Source organism: Neofelis nebulosa, chromosome 8 (genome assembly GCF_028018385.1).
Source record: "Neofelis nebulosa isolate mNeoNeb1 chromosome 8, mNeoNeb1.pri, whole genome shotgun sequence".
NCBI classification, from domain to species: Eukaryota; Metazoa; Chordata; class Mammalia; order Carnivora; family Felidae; genus Neofelis; species Neofelis nebulosa.
This window is the reverse complement of record NC_080789.1, coordinates 96,405,244-96,426,795: the sequence shown is the minus strand read 5'-3', so window position 1 is coordinate 96,426,795 and position 21,552 is coordinate 96,405,244. Positions and strand designations below refer to the sequence as shown.

The 21,552-nt window shown below is 36.7% G+C and overlaps 2 protein-coding genes across 4 annotated transcripts in view; one reads left to right on the top strand and one right to left on the bottom strand.

Moving 5' to 3' along the window:
* The window catches only part of LRP6 (LDL receptor related protein 6), a 181,722-nt gene that overhangs the window by 135,350 nt on the left and 24,820 nt on the right, over positions 1 to 21,552 (bottom strand). The gene's annotated exons all lie outside the window — the stretch shown is intronic.
* LOC131519984 (large ribosomal subunit protein mL42-like) lies at positions 15,665 to 16,630 on the top strand. Its single transcript, XM_058743653.1, is given in 3 exon segments — positions 15,665 to 15,746; positions 15,978 to 16,364; positions 16,367 to 16,630. Coding segments are annotated over 2 exon segments (426 nt in total). The 5' UTR covers positions 15,665 to 15,746; positions 15,978 to 16,054; the 3' UTR covers positions 16,483 to 16,630.

Genomic DNA, 21,552 nt, shown 5'->3' with positions numbered 1-21,552 from the left:
AACTCTGTTGCTGTGTTTCCTCCTGGGAATGAATGAAAGAGAGAGAGAAGAAAGAAGCATACCACATATATTTAACAGTACTTTAAATAAAATTACAAATAGTGCAAAATGCAATCATTACTCTACAATTATGGGTTATGTATTTGTTTGTATCAATACAAAGCTCCCTCATATCCAAAGTCATTCAACAATATGATTGCTAATACACAGGTTTGGATTTAGGACTCTCCCACATTCTTTCTGTGAGGTCTAACAAATCCTACAATGCTTTTGAAAGCCAATGTTGAAAATATTAACTATAATATACTTTTCTACTAGTTCTACCTTAAATATAAAAAACTGTGCATTAATTCCAGGGCTGAGATTTTTTACGTTTGATTGCTTTGAGGTTAATGAACTAAACCGACTTAAAATGTACACTGTGTATTAAGTTAAACATGAGCTCATACTGAGGTCTTCAATTCTAATTCACTACCGCAAGGATCATCCTTCCCCTTGTTTATTTGTACCTTCCCATCCCAAGTAAGAAACTTGGTTCCTACCTCGTATGATCTATTTTACTTAACTGCTTAATTCTAGCATGCAATCACAGCTATGGGAAGCAACACTGACAACTGGAGTGCACTGCTTATGTGCAGTTCCTTTCGCCTTTAGTCTTTCAGGTTCCATGCATTTCCAAAGTTAATTAAGTCAGCACCTTTCCTCCCCAACTCTGTCAGTGAGATTCTTTCATAATTTCTAACAGAATTAGAATCTTCTGTCTCAATCTGCAATCTACCTAAGGTCTTCCAACCTTCTAAATGATTTTTTTTAATTTGCATACATTAAGGTTCACTTTCTGAGTTAAAGTTCTATGGGTTTTGACAAATGCACAGTGTGCTTTTTTATGATGCTTCTCATCTTTTATAAACATAAAACATCTTACAATTTTACCACTCATTCTACAGGCAAACACACACATTTCCAAAGTCATCTTCAATTCTACTAAACAGGATACAGAGTTTTCATGTTTGTAGTCTTATCTCCATGCACATACCACTCTTTCCACAATCTCTGAGGAGACTCATTTCAGAAAACTTTGCTTTCAGATTACTAACAGTTGTCTGCTCATGATTAGGCTTAAAAGAAAAATTGTTACAGTATATAAGAAAACAGATTTCATCTTATTTTACAACCAAGTTTTAAGAGTTTTACTCACACCTCTATCATTAATAAATTAATGAAAGCATATAAAGACAGTTATGAACTCATTTTGCTGATTTCACTTCCACTTTGGTCCTCCCATATACAAACTGATATGAGGCAGATTTGCTTATCTCAGTCTCACTGTAAAGATTTTTACACAAAGTCAGTCTAGTCTAAACAGTATCTGCTTACTATAGATTAAGTTTATTTTAATAAATAACAATATTATTAAATCCAATACCAATGATTCCGGGAATTTGACTGAGAATATAAATAAGATTCAACAGCACATAGGTTCTAGCCCCTAAAGCCTGCCCCAAACCAGATAAAGACCTCTGAATATTCCTAGAACTCATCTACCAAAACTAAAATTCCAGACTATACTGTGTAAGATCCTCTTGGTTAATAAATATCATATTATTATTTTCCCATGAGTCATGTATTCATATTTTCAATGCAAAAAAAAAAGCAAAGCTCTAGGTTCCAACTTAAGTCCAGTGTGAAAGTAGCTCAGAAGTCATCACTCCATTCTAATGACCAGCAAAAACCTGAACAAACTGAAAAATCAACAATTCTTAGATCCATCAGAGAGGCAGGGTCACATAGCAAATTGGTGCCCTCAAAACTGGAGAAAAGCAAATCCAGAATATCACAACTTACAAGAGCAGAAACCCATAAACAGAAACCTCCAGGAGAATCAGTAGTAGGGTAGGAAACCTAAACTGTATTTGACTTGTAAGAGCCTTAGCTTAGACAAATCTGAAAGTTAAAATTTCTAAAGGGAGTCAGTCATGAGGGGGCCCTCACACTTCGGAAAGTTTTACCTCCAGGAACTCTACCAGGGCCTCACAGTGAAGATCAAAGAAATATCACCTCATGCTCCCAGGGAGGAAGGATAAACTAACCAACACATTGTATTCTTCTTAGCAAGGCTTGCCCTAGAGGGACACAAATTTACCAGAGCCTAAACTATTGGGGTTTTATCAGAGCCTAACCCACCTAAGGGAAGGGAATTACCGAACTCCAGCATCCTGTAGCCACCTTGACCCACCTAATGAGGAAAAAAACTAAGAAGCATTTGTCACGCTCACAGCTCAGGAGCACAGGCTCACTAAAAAACTGGGCCCTCGCCTGGGTGGCTCAGTCAGTTGAGTGTCCAACTTTGGTTCAGGACATGATCTCATGGTTTGTGGGTTTGAGGCCTGCGTCAGGCTCTGTGCTGATAGCTCAGAGCCTGGAGCCTGCTAAGGATTCTTTGTCTCCCTCTCTTGCTGCTCCTCCCCTGCTCATGCTCTCTCTTGGTCTCAAAAATAAATACAACATTCAAAAAAAAAAAAAAAAAAAAAAAAAAAACAGGACCCTAATCGCAATCCCTATCAAACTAACACCAACATTCTTCACAGAGCTAGAACAAATAATCCTAAAACTTATATGGAACCAGACCCCGAATAGCCAAAGCAATCTTGAAAAAGAAAACCAAAGTTGGAGGCATCACAATCCCAGACTTCAAGCTGTATTACAAAGCTGTAATCATCAAGACAGTATGGTACTGGCATAAAAACAGACACTCAGATCAATGGAACAGAAGAGAGAACCCAGAATTGTACCCACAAATGTATGGCCAACTAATCTTTGACAAAGCAGGTAAGAATATCCAATGGAATAAAGACAGTCTCTTCAGCAAGTGGTGCTGGGAAAACTGGACAGTGACATGCAGAAGAATGAACCTGGACCACTCTCTTAAACCATACAGAAAAATAAACTCAAAATGGATGAAAAGATCTAAACAAAAGACAAAAAGCCATCAATATCCTCGAGGAGAAAGCAGGCAAAAACCTCTTTGATCTTGGCCACAGCAACTTCTTACTCAACACGTCTCCAGAGGCAACGGAAACAAAAGCAAAAATGAACTACTGGGACCTCATCAAAATAAAACGTTTCTGCACAGTGAAAGAAACAATCAGCAAAACTAAAAGGCAACCAATGGAATGGGAGAAGATATTTGCAAATGACATATCAGATAAAGGGTTAGTATCCAAAATCTATAAAGAACTTATCAAACTCAACACCCAGAAAACAAAGAATCCAATGAAGAAATGGGCAAAAGACACGAACAGACACTTCTCCAAAGAAGACATCCAGATGGCCAACTGACACAAGAAAAAATGCTCAACATCACTCATCATCAGGGAAATACAAATCAAAACCACAATGAGATACCACCTCACTCCTGTCAGAATGGCTAACATTAACAACTCAAACAACAACAGATGTTGGCGAGGATGAGGAGAAAGAGGATCTCTTTTGCACTGCTGGTGGGAATGCAAACTGGGGCAGCCACTCTGGAAAACAGTATGGAGGTTCCTCAAAAAATTAAAAAGAGAACTACTCTATGACCCAGCAATTGCACTACTAGGTATTTATCCAAGGGATAATACACGTGTACGATTTTAAAGGGGCACATGTACCCCCAATTTATAGTAGCACTATCAACAATAGCCAAAGTATGGTAAGAGCCCAAATGTCCATCGATGGATGAATGGATAAAGAAGATGTGGTATATATACACAACAGAGTATTACTTGGCAATCAAAAAGAATGAAATCTTGCCATTTGCAATTACATGGATGGAACTAGAGGGTATTATGCTAGGCAAAATTAGTCAGAGAAAGACAAATATCATGACTTCACTCATATGAGGAATTTAAGATACAAAACAGATGAACATAAGGGAAGGGAAGCAAAAATAATATAAAAACAGGGAGGGGACAAAACATCTCTCTTAAATATAGAGAACAGAGGGTTGCTGGAGGGACTGTGGGAGGGAGGATGGGCTAAATGGGTAAGGGGCATTAAGGAATTTACTCCTGAAATCATTGTTGCACTATATGCCAACTAACCTGGATGTAAACTTAAAAAAAAAACAAAACAACAAAACTTGGCCCCAGTGAAAGAATTATAGAATGCTTCTCCTCTCCCAAAACACATTACTCAACACATTACTGAAGGCCAATTTACTGCAATTCCTTTTACCTAGTATATTATAGCTGGCTTTCAACGAAAAATTATAAGGCATATTAAAAAGAAAATTATTTTGAAAAGACAAGGCAAGCAAGCATCAGAAACAGACTCAGATATGGCAGGCATGTTGGAATTATCAGACTACAAATTTAAACAATCATAATTAATATCCCAAGGACTCTAATGGAAAAGATAGGCAACATGTAAGAACAGATCGGTAATATGACCCAAGAGATGGAGGAAATTCTAAGAATCAAAAAAAAAAAAAAAAACAAAAAGATGGAGATCAAAAACACTGTAACAGAAATGAATGCCTTTAATGGAATCAATAGTAGACAGGACACAGCTAAGGAAAGAATCTGAGCTTACAGATATGTCCACAGAAACAGCCAAAGAGAAAAACGACTGGGGGGGGGGGGGGGCGGGTGTCAAAACAGAACAGAATATCCAAGGACCGGGGGACAACTACAAAAGATATAACATAAAGATACACATATGCATGATGAGAATACCAGAAGGAAAAGAAAAAGGAATATGTGAGGCAATAATGACTCAGAATTTCTCCAAATTAATGTCAGACACCAAACCACAGATCCAAGAAGCTCACAGAACAGCAAAGCAGCATAAATACATTAAAAAAAAACCTACACCTAAGCAAATCATATTTAAACCCCAGAAATTCAAAGACATAGAAAAAATCTTGGGAAAACAAAATCCAGAAGAAAAAAACACACCTCAGATACAGAGGAGCAAAGATAAGAATGACATCTAACTTTTCCTCAGAAACCATGCAAGCAAGAAAAGACTGGATTGAAATATTTGAAGTATTTAGAGAGGTGAAAGGTCCAGGGAAACCTACCAACCTAGAATTCTGTACCCTGCAAAATTATTATTCAAAAGTGAAAAAAGACTTTCTCAAACAAAACTTGAGGGAATTTTTGCCTGTAGACCTGCCTTGCAAGAAGTTCTGAAAAGAGAAGAAAATGATATAAATAAGAAACTCAGATCTACATTAAAGAAAGGAAGAGCATTAGAGAAGGAATAAATGAATAGAAAATAAAAGCTTTTATTACAGAAGGGAGGAATTAGAAATATTTTGTCCCAGCGGAGAGGGCAGGGGGTGGTGCTGGTGGCTCAGTCGGTTAGGCATCCAACTTTGGCCTAGGTTATGATCTTGCGGTTCTGGGTTTGAGCCCCACATCAGGCTCTGTGCTGGCAGCTCAGAGCCTGAAGCCTGCTTCAGTCTCTCTCTGTCCCTCCTCCGTTCACGCTCTCAGTGTCTCTCTCAAAATAAGTAAATAAGCATTTTTTAAAAAAGAACGAAAGAAAGATTTTGTCACACTCAATTTTGCTGTGAACCTAAAACTTCTCTTTAAAAAAGTCTACAAAATGGGGCACCTGGGTGGCTCAGTCAGTTAAACGCCTGACTTCAGCTCTGGTCATGATCTCATGTTTCGTGAGTTTGAGCCCCATGTCAGGCTCTGTGCTGACAGCTCAGAGCCTGGAGCCTGCTTCGGATTCTGGGTCTCCCTCTCTCTCTCTCTCTCTCTCAAAAACAAATAAACATTAAAAAAATTTTATAAGGGGCGCCTGGGTGGCTCAGTCGGTTGAACGTTCGGCTTCAGCTCAGGTCATTCGTGATCTCGTGGTTTGCGAGTTTGAGCCCCGCGTCAGGCTCTGTGCTGACAGCTCGGAGCCTGGAGCCTGCTTTGGATTCTGTGTCTCCCTCTCTCTCTGCCCCTCCCTTGCTTGCACTCAGTCTCTATCTCTCTCAAAAATAAACATTAAAAAAATTTTTAATTTATTAAAAAAATAATAAGTCTACAAAAAAACAGGTGGGATGTATTATGCTAAGTGAAATAAGTCAGTGAGAGAAAGACAAATATGATTTCACTCCTACGTGGAATTTAAGAAACACAACAGATGAACACAGGGGAAGGGAAGAAAAAATAAGATAAAAACAGAGAGGAAGGCAAACCATAAGAGACTCTTAAATACAGAGAACTGAGGGCTGCTGGGTTGGGAGGATGGGCTAAATGGGTGATGGGCATTAAAGAGGGCACTTACTTGTTCGGATGAGCACTGGGTGTTATATTTAAGTGATGAATCACTAAATTCTACTCCTGAAACATACAGTTAACTATATGTTAACTCACTTGATTTTAAATAAAAATTTAAAAATAAAAATAAATTTTAAAAAATGTGGAACACCTGGGTGGCTCAGTCAGTTCAGCATCTGACTCCTGGTTTTGACTCAGGTCATGATCTCACAGTTCATGAGTTCGAGCCCCGCAGCAGGCTCTGCACTGGCGGTGTGGAGACTGCTTGGGATTCTTTCACTCTCCCTCTCTACCCCTCCCCTGCTCATGTGTACACACTCTCTTTCTCTCTCTCACTCTCTCAAAATAAGTAAACTTAAAAAAAAAAAAAAAAAGACAAAGCCCTTTTGCTTCAGTTTGCTGTTCTATAAAGCTTAGTACTCATTTGTATTGGTAAGATTGGTACCAAACCTTCAATTGGTACCTTTTCCCAAAGGCAGCTAAATTATGTATCCACAGGAAAGAATAAGAAACAGAGCCTGAGGGGCGCCTGGGTGGCTCAGTCGGTTAAGCGTCTGACTTCGGCTCAGGTCACGATCTCGCGGTCCGTGAGTTCGAGCCCCACGTCGGGCTCTGGGCTGATGGCTCAGAGCCTGAGCCTGCTTCTGATTCTGTGTTCCCCTCTCTCTCTGCCCCTCCCCCGTTCATGCTGTGTCTCTCTCTGTCTCAAAAATAAATAAACGTTAAAAAAAAAAAAAAAAAAAAAAGAAACAGAGCCTGAAAGAAATTAATGTTATTCTTAAAATGCAACAAGTGGGTGTCTCTAGTAATGGAATGACCTGACAGCAGAATGAGGCTCTGTGCTTGGGTCCTCTCCACAGCAGTCACATTGTATTTTTCCCTAGGCTTCAGGCTCAGAATGTGCTTTATGCAACTTTGTCCCTCTCCAAGGAGCACAGTAAAACGGCAACAGGTCCTAGAGAGTCAGGAGAGAAGCATTTATGGCACTCAGGGATGCGTCAATGAAGCTGATCCAAAAGGAGTGGAAGCTATTGAGCCCTGCTCAGAGGACACTATAAAGGGATGTGATGTTGGAGAACTATGGCAGCTGATCACACAGATAGTTCCATTTTGTAAACCCAAACTCATCCATCATTCAGCATGAGGGGAAAAGAACAACCCTAACAGAGGAAAGAAAACATCTCATGGGATTTGTCCTCCAAAATCAGATAAAGTATCTCCTGTATCCAAAGTAGATACAGAAGACTTACTCTGTTAAACTGGGTTATGATTATCTGAGGACTTTATTTGAGCCAGGTGAGGAGACAAAGCTGAGTTACAGTAATGAATACCAATTTACATCCCTTAGTACAAGTGTAGTACAAGATAAGAGTACCATGCTCTGTTCTCAAATATGTATAATCCAGACATGGTACAAAGATACAATATCTCTATAAACTTAACAGACACCTAGGTATTAAAAGAAATTAAAGGTCCATTCTATGTATCAGAAAGACTATGTAAACTAGAAAAATCCCAAGTTTATAAAAGAGCTTTAAAAATTCTCAGTAAACTTTACCTTTAGAGTTTTTCACATTAATTTATTAAATACAGATAATTTAAAAACAAAATTGGATCCTTTAGGGACTTTTGTTTGTCATATTTCAAAATAATTCTGACTTCAAAATTTCCAGAAACAGCTAGGGTAGAGTTGCCAATAGAAAGCATCATGGGGGCAATGAATGTCAAATAAGTCATCAAGAGTTACATCTGCATTGGAAAGGTAAGTGAAGGCCATTTCCAGAACTAAATATACAGCATATGGGCACCTGGGTGGCTCAGTCAGTTGAGAGACCAACTGTTGATTTTGGATCAGGTCATGATCCCAAGGCTGTAGGATCAAGTCCTGTGTCAGGCTCCACGCTGAGTGTGGAGCACCTGCTAAAAGCCTGAGTGTCAGTCACACTAAGGTGTCAGACTTCATAAAGAGCAATCTTTGGGTGCTGGTACTTTTATGACAAAGTTAACCTTTAAAGGGGGTTGGGCACCAGCCAATAAGAGAAAGGTGTAAACTTTTTAAAGATCTATCAGTTAGGGGCGCCTGGGTGGCGCAGTCGGTTAAGCGTCCGACTTCAGCCAGGTCACGATCTCGCGGTCCGTGAGTTCGAGCCCCGCGTCAGGCTCTGGGCTGATGGCTCGGAGCCTGGAGCCTGTTTCCGATTCTGTGTCTCCCTCTCTCTCTGCCCCTCCCCCGTTCATGCTCTGTCTCTCTCTGTCTCAAAAATAAATAAAAAATGTTGAAAAAAAAAAAAAAAAGATTAAAAAAAAAAAGATCTATCAGTTAAATAAAAACAGACTGCAGCCGAATAGAGATTTTAGGATGCAGGGAAAAAAAGATTTCTGAGGAAAAAAATATTCTCTATATTCTCTGTTAGAATATGATTTAAATATTTTGTTATTAGAATGAGGAATATCTGACACTGAGGCTTGACACCTCCCTCTTAAACCACCTGCTTAAAAATAAGACTACAAGGTAAACTCCTTGACTACATCACTGTATCTTTCCAAAAATAATTGGGGTACACATATTAAAAAGTAGGTTTGGTTTAGCTTAGTTTTTTTGTTTGGGGAGTTAACCTAGCTTAGAAACTCTATGATTACCTGAATGTACTCAACAATAAAGTGTCTAAATTCAACTAGCTGTGTAATATATTCTGCAAAAGTTTTTTATCCGCATCATATTGAAAAGCCAATTTTAGTATCCTTAGGATGCAAGACTGTTTGATAAATGTTGCCTGTGGCTTCTCACAGGCCAGGCTACAGGCTCATATAGAAAAAATCTTCAGCAACAATTATTACTAACTCTCAATTATGTGGTCTATTTGGCCCCTAATTTATTTTGGCTTCAATGGGTTCTGTTTTGGCTTTGACTTAAGAGAAGATAAACATTCTTACTTGATACTGAAGAATTAAACATATACGGTTACAGCGCCAGTTTGCAATAGTATTCACATCTGCTATTCATCAAAAATCATGAACCAGTACCAGGTTGTTAAATGCTATTCACTAGTTTCCATACAAATGTAATTTTATTGTTGTATCTGGCCTGATATCCACTGCAATACTTTCTGGAAAATAAATTTTAAATGAAGTGAAGGGTTGAAGACAGGCTTTATTTTAATTAGGAAGTAATTACAGTAAGTAAAGAAACTGTTAAGTTTTTAAAACATCAAAATTTCTTATGCCAGGAAGTAAAAATACCTCAATTGACAATCAGACTAGGTATCAACCATTTTATACAAATTTACTACAATCCAAAGCATAATAATGTCTACAATTTAGGTAAGGATAAAATAATAAATTTTCCAAAATGTTCACAAACCCTAGTCTAGTATGTTCTCCATTCTGAATCCAGTTTCCCCTAACAAAAATATCCAGAAGCGCTCAGTTTCAATAAACCTAAACTGGTTTAGGTTTTGTACCCTTTACAAGATGTAATTACACACAAAGGTGGCTAATAAAGAGAACATTTAGAATTGAGTCATAAAAACTAAATGAACCAAATCTATACTTGATCATAAATCATTTTGTGATTCTTGAAGTTACCTATTTAATCCTACCTATAATTAAAAGTCATTAATACACATATTAGTAAGTATGAATAATGCTTATCTTGCATATATATCCACAATAAGAAAAGGCAATATTAAAAACATGAAAGTTAGAATTTCTATTTCTGATAATTTAATAATAAAATAAGCAGAAAACCCTCCTTTTACAAAACCTCTAGAACCACTTTTATTTGATTTATACATTGCCATGGTCTGAATGCTTGTGTCCCCTCAAAATTCGTATGTTGAAATTCTAACCCTCAAAGGTGATAAGATGTGGAGCCTTTGAGAGGTGCTTAGTAATGAGGACACAGCTACAAAGAAACCCCTACGTTGTTCCACCGTGTAAGGACACAGCAAGAAGGCACCAGCTATGAACCAAAAAGAGGGCCCTCACCAGAAGGGGACCATGCTGGCACCCTAATCTTAGACTTCCCAGCCTCCAAACTGTAAGCAATAAATTTGTCATTATAAGCCATTCACTATTTTGTTACAGCAGCCCAAACAGACTAAGACATACATATACACAAAATAAAAATACATAAACAAGCTTTTAAATATAGAGCTAAGTATCATGAAAGTAGGGGAAGAAATCTCTAGACAGCCAAAAATGAACAGGGAGGTAAAAAGCAGTACATGCTTGATGTTACAACAACCCTTTAGGATGTTCTCATCTCAGAAACTGAGGGACTTCTGTTTCAGCAGCAAAACAGGGAAGATAAGGCCCTGACACATAAGAAACACACTGTGAGAAGATTCTTGCACATTTCACAGACTCCCTGGGAACAATGAAATACAAAAATCTGCCACTGGCAGAGGAAGGCAGAGGAGCTTTTCAGTCTTGGCCTAGGTTCTGAAAAGGTAGGAAAAATCAGCAAAGACTTTGTAACCACACACTGCCCTCACATCGGTTTAGAGGTTGAATTAATTCTCTGTACATGGTACAGGAACTTCGAACTCCAAAAATTAAATGTAAAAAATGATCTCTGCTTGAACAAGGTGATAACATAGGTGTACACATCTGCTAAAACCGCATAAATAAGGTCTGTGCATTTTACTGTATAGAAATTATATTTCAATTTAAAAATAGAAAATAAAGTTGTCCCTGGAAACCCTGTAGGGTGGTTAGCAGAAGCAAACTAAAACCTCTCTAGAGGGATATGCACCACCAACCCCCCACCCCAAGGCCAGTAACTCCTCTGAAGATCAGCTCACAATCCGAAACTATACAGTACCTATGGAAACAACAGTTCACCTTAAGCAAGAAACAGCAAATATAACAAAGCACAGAAGTGAATTTCTAAAAACTTTAGACAACCGAGCAATCTAATAGAGATCATAAATATTTAAAAAGATTAAAACACATAAAATATGGAATAAAATACATGAGATAAAACATCATAAAACAGTAACAGATATTCCTAATAAAATAATACAAAAAAATAATGTTCAGTGGGTGTTAAAACAATCAATAGATGAGGAACTGGATATTGGCATGGTACAAAAGGATCATCCCACAAATTATGTGAAGGATATAAGAGGAAAAACTCAGCTTTATAATAAAGATGTTAACTTTCACCATCTGAACCTAATGAACTATCTTAGTATCACTACAAGGAGGACAAGATATTATGTGCTTTCTGATGTGATGAATACAAAGTACTTAGTACTACCTATGAAGCATTCGTGCAAAATGTTGAGTTTGTCACTAAGTCTTCTATTTTAAATTTCATTTTATAAGAAATGTAAAGACATAAAAATAAGTCAAACATTACAAGGATCACTTAGAAAATCCAAAATCTAAAACATTCTACTGGATAACTGTACAATCTTTCCAGTAAGGCAACAGGATGAGAGGGGAAAAAAGGCAGGGGGAGGTGGATAAGACCAGGCTTCCACTATCACAGAATGGACCAAAAGAGGAAAGGGACAAGACTAGTATGTAATTTTGCGGTGGTGGACTGGAACTGGAGTTATCAACATGAACTCATGTTCTTTTCATATGTAGACAAAGATGGAAACACACAGAACTATAAAAGAACACTCGTGCATTAGCTCATTTGTGCAAAAAGGAATTCAAGAAGATAAAACCAAAAATTAATGAAAGTAAAATACCTATAAATAAGAGGGAACAGACTGGACAGGAAGGGGGAATAGGACCAGGGTAAAAGAGATGGGGAAGAAGGACACTACTCAGAGTATAACTTTTTGTGTTATTTCTAACTCTTAAAAAATGGCAATTGTTTGACAAACTCCAATATAAATCAATACTTAAAATCAGCTAGGATACAGGGGAACATTCGAAATGGAATACAAACAGTAATAATTGTTTTATAAATGAAGAACACAGCCACACTGCAACAGATAAGAAATTACCTAAATAAATTTCAAAGACAGTATTTTGACTCTATGGACAGTAGTTTCATAGCATTGTATTCTAGACAGTAAATTTGTTACTCATAGAATAGGTTAGCAATTCTGAAACCCTTGCACACTAGGTTTGCACCCAAATATACAAAAATATACTGTGGATAAGACCAGGTTTCTCAATATCAAAGAACAGACCAAAAGAAGAAAAGGACAAGACTATAATATAATTTTGCAGCAGTGGGTTGGAACTGGATATAATGAACTCATGTTTTTTTGAATATATAGACAAAGATGAAAATACACAGAACTATGTGCACGTGTACACATCCATGTATTTCTTAACTCTGTGTACTAAGAGGTCTTAAAAGCAATGAAAACCTAGTAGCAATGAACACACTTAGCTTCCAGATCTTAGTTTCTAAATACCATTTTCCAGGGGTGCCTGGGTGGTTCAGTCAGTTAAGTGTCCGACTTTGGCTCAGATCATGATCTCATAGTTTGTGGGTTCGAGCCCCACGTCAGGCTCTGTGCTGACACCTCAGAACCTAGAGCCTGCTTTGGATTCTGTGTCTCCCTCTCTTTCTGCCCCTCCCCAGCTCTCTCACTCGCTCTCTCTCTCTCATAGATAAATAGATAAACAGATAAATAAATAAATAAATACCATTTTCCAATAAAAGGAGACAGAGCTCCTTGGAGGAATGGTTGATTCTAAGCACGAAGTAGAAAAAGGACAAAATAAGTCTGAAACATCTTCCACGGTCAGACCATTATAAGTACTCAAAAAATGATGAGGACTTATCAAAAGGACACAGAAACAAATTTGAAGGAGCTCCCAATGGCCAAATCTGGGACAGTTTAAGCAAAAAATGATGACATTATACTGGACTATAATCTATAGAATTAAAGAAATGCACATGAGTCCATACTAATATAAACAATACATAAATAAATAAGTGGGAAGAACAAGATAACTCTTCATTAAAGTAGAATTTAATACATGTGGAAGAAACAATGGAACTAGAAAAATCACCATGTGGCAAAACCACAGCAATCATCGTCGCAGGCAAAAACCATCAAAGAATGCCTAAATTAGTGGATAAAAGAATGATGAGAAACAAGGTAACTACACAGCTTCCAATATTTATTGCAAGGAAAATAACAGTAAATCCAGTTTAAAAAAAAAAAAAACACTCTGGCAGACAACATCATAAGTAATCAAATATAACATCGCCAGGATTCATATCATGCACTATTGATATGATGGATGCCCTGAGAAGAGCACACATCACTTCTGTGGTATTCTTGCCAAAAAAGTATAACCTTAATCAATCATAAGAAAACATCAGACAAACCCAAATTGAGAGACATTCTAAAAAATGACTGTCCAGTAATGTTCAAAAGGTCAAGGTTATAAAGACAAAGACTGCTAAAATGTCCCAGATTAGAAAAGACTATGTAGATACCAACTAAATGCAATATGGGATCCTAGACCAGAAGGACACTAGTAGGAAAACTGGACAAATTTAAATATGGTACACAGAGATACAGTACTATATCAACATTAATTTCTTGGTCTATATAACTGTTCTATGGTTAAATAAAATGTTAATCTTAAGGGATGCGGGGTGTACTATTTTTGTAACTTTTTTATAAGTCTAAAATTATTGGTATGCTATTCTCTCTACTTTCATGTAGGCTGACATTTTCTCATAAGTCTTTTAAATGAGGAGCACAAAGAGCTTCTAGAAAAGCATAGTCACTGACATTAAAAGCTCAATTGATTCATTAAACTGCAAAATTAGGCACACCTGAGAAAAGAATTAGTTATCTGGAAGACAAGTAAAAAAATAAACTACACACTAGCCCAGAGAAATAAAGAGATGATATGAAAACAAGATTAAGAGTCATGGAGCAGAAAGGAGTTCCAAAGGATTCTAAGGATGATGAGGGAAAAGTAAAAAATAATGGATGATAAGTTTCTAGAACTACCAAACAATAATAATAGATTTTACAAACATGAGTTCTAAGCAGGACTAAAAAAAAAAAAAAAAAAAAAAAAATAGAGCTACATCTAGACACAGTGTAGGAAAAGCTGCAAAATATCAAAACTTAAGAGATGCTTATGGGCTGCTTCTAAAGAACCAGGAAAAAAAAAAACAACAACAGATAAAGTACTTACAAAGCCACAATGTTAATTAGAAAATAACAGACCTCTCATAGCAACAATTAAAATCATAAGACCCTCCTACAACTGAATGAAAATAACTATTGCCCAGATTCTATAATCAACTAATTTTCACTCACAAATGAGGGCAAACTAAATACATTTTCAGATGAAGACCAAGAGTTTATAATTAATCAACTTTTGCTAAAAAAAGCTGAAGTACATACTTCAATATAAGGAAGCTGAACCCAAGTGGATTAAGTGCATGCAAAAAGCAATGGTAAAATAAAAAATGATAGCGTATAAATCTAAAAAACAAAGAATTTACAAAAATCCTTCTTTAAATAAAGCTACCATGTTGCATTTTTAAAGTAATTCAATTTGCAAAACAAAACAAGAAACACAGCTTTATCAAGATGCTTTTCATGAAGAAAAAAGCACTTAATGTGAGACTGAAAAATCTCAGCTAAGAATCTGGCTGTCTTGGCGTGCCTGGATGGCTCAGTTGGTTAAGCGTCCAAGGCTTGATTTCGGCTTAGGTCAGTCATGACCCCATGGTCGTGAGACTGAGCCCTCCATCAAGTTCTGCACCAAGCATGAAGCCTGCTTAAGATTCTCTCTCCCCCTCTCCCTCTCCTGCATCCTCCCCCCACACCTCCACCCCTCTCCCCTGCTCACTCTCTCTCTCTCAAATTACAAAAAAAAAAAAAAAATTGTAAATTAGAATCTAGCTGTCTCTTATTTTGGCCAAGGCCTTGGTTTCTTTAGCCAAAAAGTGAAGGCCTTTAGCTATAAGATCCTCAAGATTTCCTACCAGTTCTAGGATTTAATGGGTAGAAAATAGGCTCCCCCAGTTTGCAGGACATCTTTCAAAACTGTACGTTGCTGAGATATGGAGCAAGGTCCTTCATACACAGAACCAATGTTTTAAAGCAAAGACTAGTATGAAGCTTTCTATTTTAGCATAATTGGCTATCTGCTTCTATGCAAAAGCTATGGAAATGGATATAATCTCAGGGAAAGAATAAAGAAAATGATGCACTTTTACTATTCCGTATCTCAAGAGCTAGTGAAAGAAGGAAAAGAGTGGTCCAAGTGATAGGAAAACCAAAGAGTATAAAAATCAGGAAGTCTTAAGAGAAAAACTTCTAAAAGGAATACAGTATCAATATTAAATAATGCGAAAAATACTAAAGACAATCATTTTCTTCCTACCTCACAAATCAGCTCTCTGGCAAACTCCTTCCAAAATCTTAAAGGCTCAATGGCACAAATATTTGGTGCCAGTTAAAAATAATTTACTGTAGGAGGTAAGACGGCGGGCTCGCGGTGAGCGTCGGTCAGGGATGAAAATAGGTATGCCTGGAAGCAGATTTTTTTTTTTTTTTCAACGTTTTTTATTTATTTTTGGGACAGAGAGAGACAGAGCATGAACGGGGGAGGGGCAGAGAGAGAGGGAGACACAGAATCGGAAGCAGGCTCCAGGCTCCGAGCCATCAGCCCAGAGCCTGACGCGGGGCTCAAACTCACGGACCGCGAGATCGTGACCTGGCTGAAGTCGGACGCTTAACCGACTGCGCCACCCAGGCGCCCCTGGAAGCAGATTTTAAAAGCAGTTTCTCCAGGTCATCTTTCACACCACCGGATAAGCATCTTGAGTCACCATGGTATTAGCAGCAGTAAAACGGGTGATATCAAACAGAACTATCTGGAAACATTTATTTCCGATTCAAAACGGAGCTTTATATTGTGTTTGTCATAAATCTACGTATTCGCCTCTTCCAGATGACTATAATTGCAAAGTAGAGCTTGCTTTGACATCTGATGGCAGGACAATAGTATGCTACCACCCTTCTGTGGACATTCCATATGAACATACAAAACCTATCCCACGGCCAGATCCTGTGTGTAATAATGAAGAAACACATGATCAAGTGCTGAAAACCAGATTAGAAGAAAAAAATGAACCCTTGGAGCAGGACCTATGATAGAACAACTTAGCAAAATGTTCTTTACTACTAAGCACCGTTGGTATCCTCATGGACAGTATCATAGACGTCGTAGGAAACTGGATCCACCAAAAGACAGATGATATTGAGGTTTTCAGGAATCAAAGAGATGTTATCTTGTGTCTTATTTGCCATTTGAGAAAATGCAATTGAGTGTATTCACTGTTATGTAGCAAAACAATAATAAAATGTCTTTTTATGTCTTAAAAAAAATAAAAAATAAAAATAAAAATAATTTACTGTAGCTTCTAAAGAGCCAATCACAGTGGAATACAGCAAGGGTACGTAAGATCACCAAAATACAGACAGTTAAAGGTATCCTGTTGTTTACTCTCACAAAATTTTATTCTTCTTTCTGCTTAGGCTGAATTAAAAGGTCAGTGCTGCAAGCAAGGAAAGCGTTTACTGAAAAACCAAAACTATTAAGAGACTGGACTAGGTAAAGTCATTTAGTTATACTGCAAATATTCCTTTTTAATATTCCTTCAATAAAAGTGGGCCTGGAGATAGAGGACATAAAAAAATTTTGACTACATAATTAAAACTCAATCTAAGGGTAATGGATAGTAGACATAAAGAATAGTAGACATAAAGAACTAAAAATTGGATGGGATTAAGATTTCTTGTAAAAATTGGATATGAGTTAAGATTTTTCTTTTTTTTAAGTAAAGAGCCCTACACTAACATTTGAAAATATACATATACACACACACTTACTTATTCTTAAAAAGTTTTCTTTTCATTTTCAAGGACCTTGCATCATACCCCAGAGGCGGGTAAAGCCAAACCAATAATCCAGATTTCCTGGATTAGTGGCTTTTCTAATACGTTTCTCTTAAATTTGGGGTAGTAATCTCAAAACCTCACCTCCCAAACATATGTTTAACCTATATAATCTGCCTGAAAGTAATTTGCTATCTTTTTCATTCTTCAAACAAAAAGAACCTTTGACAGTTTACAGTATTTTCCAATTTACATCACGTAGAATTGGCAAACTGGTTTTATGAGTCGAATAGCCCTAAAAAAGGGCGGGGGGGGGGGGGGGGGTGTTGAGTGTGATGACCTATGCAATAAGGGCAGTAGAAACAAATTTTAAGAATCTGTTCTGCAAAGGGGCACCTGGGTGGTTCAGTCAGTTAAGCATCTGACTTTGGCTCAGGTCATGATCTCAAGGTTCATGAGTTCCAGCCCCACACCGAGCTCTCTGCTATCAGCACAGAGCCCACTTCAGATCCTCCATCCCCTTCTCTCTTTGCCTTTCCCCCACTTGTGCACTCTCTCCCTCTCTCTCAAAAATAAACAAACATTAAAAAAAAACTTTAGAAAAAAAATTTTTAAAAGAATCTGTTCTGCAGAAATAATTCTAAGTGTAACATACACTAAATTATGGACTTGAATGTATAATTGTAAAGTAAAAAATTTTAAATTGATATAGAGTACTTATTTAAATATCTTCACTTTTTAAGTTTAAACAATGTCAAAACTGAAAGAAACCCATCATATTAGAGATGAGAAAACTGAAGTCCAAAAAGATAAAATGACTTATATTTATAAGTGACTTTATAAGTGACTTTTATATTTCCATAAAATATAATCTTGATGAACTGAATTGAAAAAACTAAAAACCTTATTATGTTTTAAATAAGAAATTATAATCAAAACCATACTGAGGTAGAATTCATGAGATGATGCTAAAATTTACATTTGCTTAGAAAACATTTTCTCCTCTAACAAGGAAAACTAAAAGGATTATGAAAGAAAATAAAAAATCCAGTCACTCAAAAGATATTTATTGGGGTGCCTAGGTGGCTCAGTTGGTTAAGCGGCCAACTTGGACTCAGGTCATCTCACAGTTCATGGGTTCAAGCCCCGCAGTGGGCTCAGTGTTGACAGCTCAGAGCCTGGAACCTGCTTCAAATTCTGTGTCTCCTTCTCTCTCTGCCCCTCCCCCACTCCTGCTCTGTCTGTCTCTCTCAAAATTAAATAGACATTAAAAGATTTTTTAAATATTTTTGAACACCTTCTATGTGGCAGGAATGATTTTTGTCACCTGGAACATAACAGTGTAGAAAATACTTTTAAACATACTCAAGATATGACAATTAAATGTATATAATTGTTGAGGAAAGTATACATTATTCTTTTTCCACTGAGTTCTGCAAGCATTTTTAAAGCAGAGCTCTTAGTACTATAAATATTATTCTTCATGATAAGAATATATTTTAAAAATATGTATCATTCAAAGTGGTTCAGTATGAATTCACTTCAGACTGAATCACTAAAGTTTAACTTTTTCAAAAATATCCAAAAGGATTTGAAATATGAACAGATCCTTAACAAACAAAAAACTCTTAAAACTGCTTTATGTGTACCTGAAACACCTGGCCCTCAACATCACTAAGATTAGTACAGTCATTGTGAAACAGACTAAGGAACTTACACTTAGAGCAGCCACACAGTCAGGAATACCTTTCCCTATAAAGTAAGGATACTGCTTTCTCTAACTATGGTTGTTCATTTCTGGAACAATTTGTATACACACATTTTCCTGCCCCTTATTCTGAATTCTACACTGCCATCACTCAAAAGAAAGAAAAAAAAATCTCAGACTAACAGAGGCCAAATTTAGGGAGGGAAATAAAAATCTTCCTTCAGTCTAGGCTAAATGGACTGATCACACAAAGAACTCCATACATCCGAAAGCACACAGATGTCTGCACTAGTTCCCAGGGCTCAAACAATACCAGTCATTCAATAGCTTTCCTTTTACATAAGCTGATGTGAGAGAGCTCAGTCAGCTCTTCTGAACCCCATAACCCAGGATACTGGAACTCTGATAAGGCCTACATTTTTCTTCAGCACTGTTTTCATGTACTTTCTCTGGAAAGTAAACTTCATTTCTCCCCCCAAAAATAAATCTGGAAATCATCTCTTCTGTTTGATAAGTGATGTACTCAATCTAAAATTACTTTTCCAGTAAAACCACAATCCTTAACATAAATTTAAGATCAACACTGAAGACTGATAGAATATATTTTTAAATGCATGAGTTTAAAATATAATTTTACACTCCATCATGCTAACTACCAAATGTATACCATTTGGCTGCATTCTATTTATTTCCAGTTGTGTGATTTTAAAAATAGCCATATGACACATAACTTTCCAAAAATTAAAAAGATTTTAAGAATGGGAGGGGGAGAAAATTTACATACACACTCCTACACATAAGCAACACTAACCACAACCTTCAAAAATAATGAAAAAATATTTGAGTGTCTGAGTAAACTTTACGCCTTCACTGAACATCCCTTAGAAGCTTTAATAACATTACTGTCTACCTTCAAAGCACAGTTTTATTGATTCTTCCAGTAATATTCTTGATCAGCTGAGTCTTTGGTGGTTTCTCATCTTCAATACTGGGAAGTTAGCCACAGAAAAACTCTAATGTATTTTTTAATCATACGGTAAACTTACTTCCTAGATACTTATCAGATGAGACACCCAGAAGTAAAGCTGATCAGCTTTAGGGCACAAAATGAGAATGACTCATTTAATCATTATATTATCAAATCCTGAGTGAAGAGTTACCTATAAATTCAGCTCCCTTGAATATGTACCATCACATTATCCCTTATATGATGTACTATTGTATTATTCCTTATAGAAATGATCTACATGCTGCTCCAGAACTGTGGTAATCAAGCTCTTTTATCTACCCATCCTCCACAAGAGGTCTGTGGCCCTTCCAATTTTTTTTTAACACTCTTCCCCTCTCCACTTACACACTACATAATGCAAATAAACAGGCTTTTGAAGAAGGGAAAGTTCTCTCTCCCAAGTTTTCTGTCTTTAAATACACTGCAAATCCTTAAAGATATTCTTTCTCCCCAACAAGAACACAAAAAGCAGAACTCTAAACATACTATTTAATGGATATTTGGCTAAATTGCCATCATCACCCTTACAGTTATAAAATTAAGTCTGTCAAAAAAAAAAATTTTAAGAACTATTTGTCTTTTCACCAAAGTTCCCTAATGACCACTGAAAGCACCAAAAACCCTGTATGCTCTATAAAGCAGTAACCTCACAAACATTTCAACACGGAGACTCTCAAACTTTGTTGGAAAAACAGATTCCATTTGTCAAAAATATCTTTCAAGTTCTCAACAACCAAATTCTTCAATCTGTACAGTTTATTGCATATCCAACATCTGTGACCTCCTCCTTGGGCCACTCAATACTTTTTCCTCCCACTAGAACCACTGTATTTTATCATGCTTTATGAAAAGACCATCCTGACTTTAGCAGATACCTCTTAATGCCCCTCTGAAAATTATACAATTTTAATACACACACACACACACACACACACATATATATATATATATATATAAATACACACACATAAAAATTACATGTGTGTTCCAGACTTCTCATCCTAAAGTTTCACTATACTGAGTCAGAGTATAAGCACAGGAGGAGCAGAAGAGAGGGGGAAACAGAATCTGAAGCAGGCTCCAGGCTCTGACCTTCAGTACAGAGCCCAACAAGGGGCCTGAACTTACGAACCATGAGATCATGACCTGAGCTGAAGTTGGACGCTTAACCGACTGAGCCACCCAGGCACTCCTATAAATGAATTTTAAAACATTCCAACATACTTGAAAGTCAAAGAAAACGAAGTGTTAAAATGGTTATTTGCAGGTTACTTATCTTTAGATTTTAAATTACTAGTAACTCATTTCAGGTTCATGTTTAGATGTTTATCTACCCCTACCATGACAGGTGGCATGACAACATATTCAATAAACAAGTATCAAGGAATGGTATATGGTAGAAGTGAAGCATAGTAACAGAAGCATATAATGACACAGTTCACATTTTCTAACAGGATTTACCCTTGGCTTTACGTTTCCCTTCTCATTAGAAAATAAATCTTTACAGCAAATCTCTTGAATTAGAAATGAGTTAACAACTTAATTTTTATTGTTCATTCAATACTGGCATATTACATTATTAAATAATAGTTCAGAGTTTAATTAAAAAAACACTAGTACTACAAAATGATTGCATATACAATGAAAGTTTTAAGATCCATAAATCAATACTACTCTTTTAGGTCTTCATTCCTTCTTCTTCTAATTATCCTC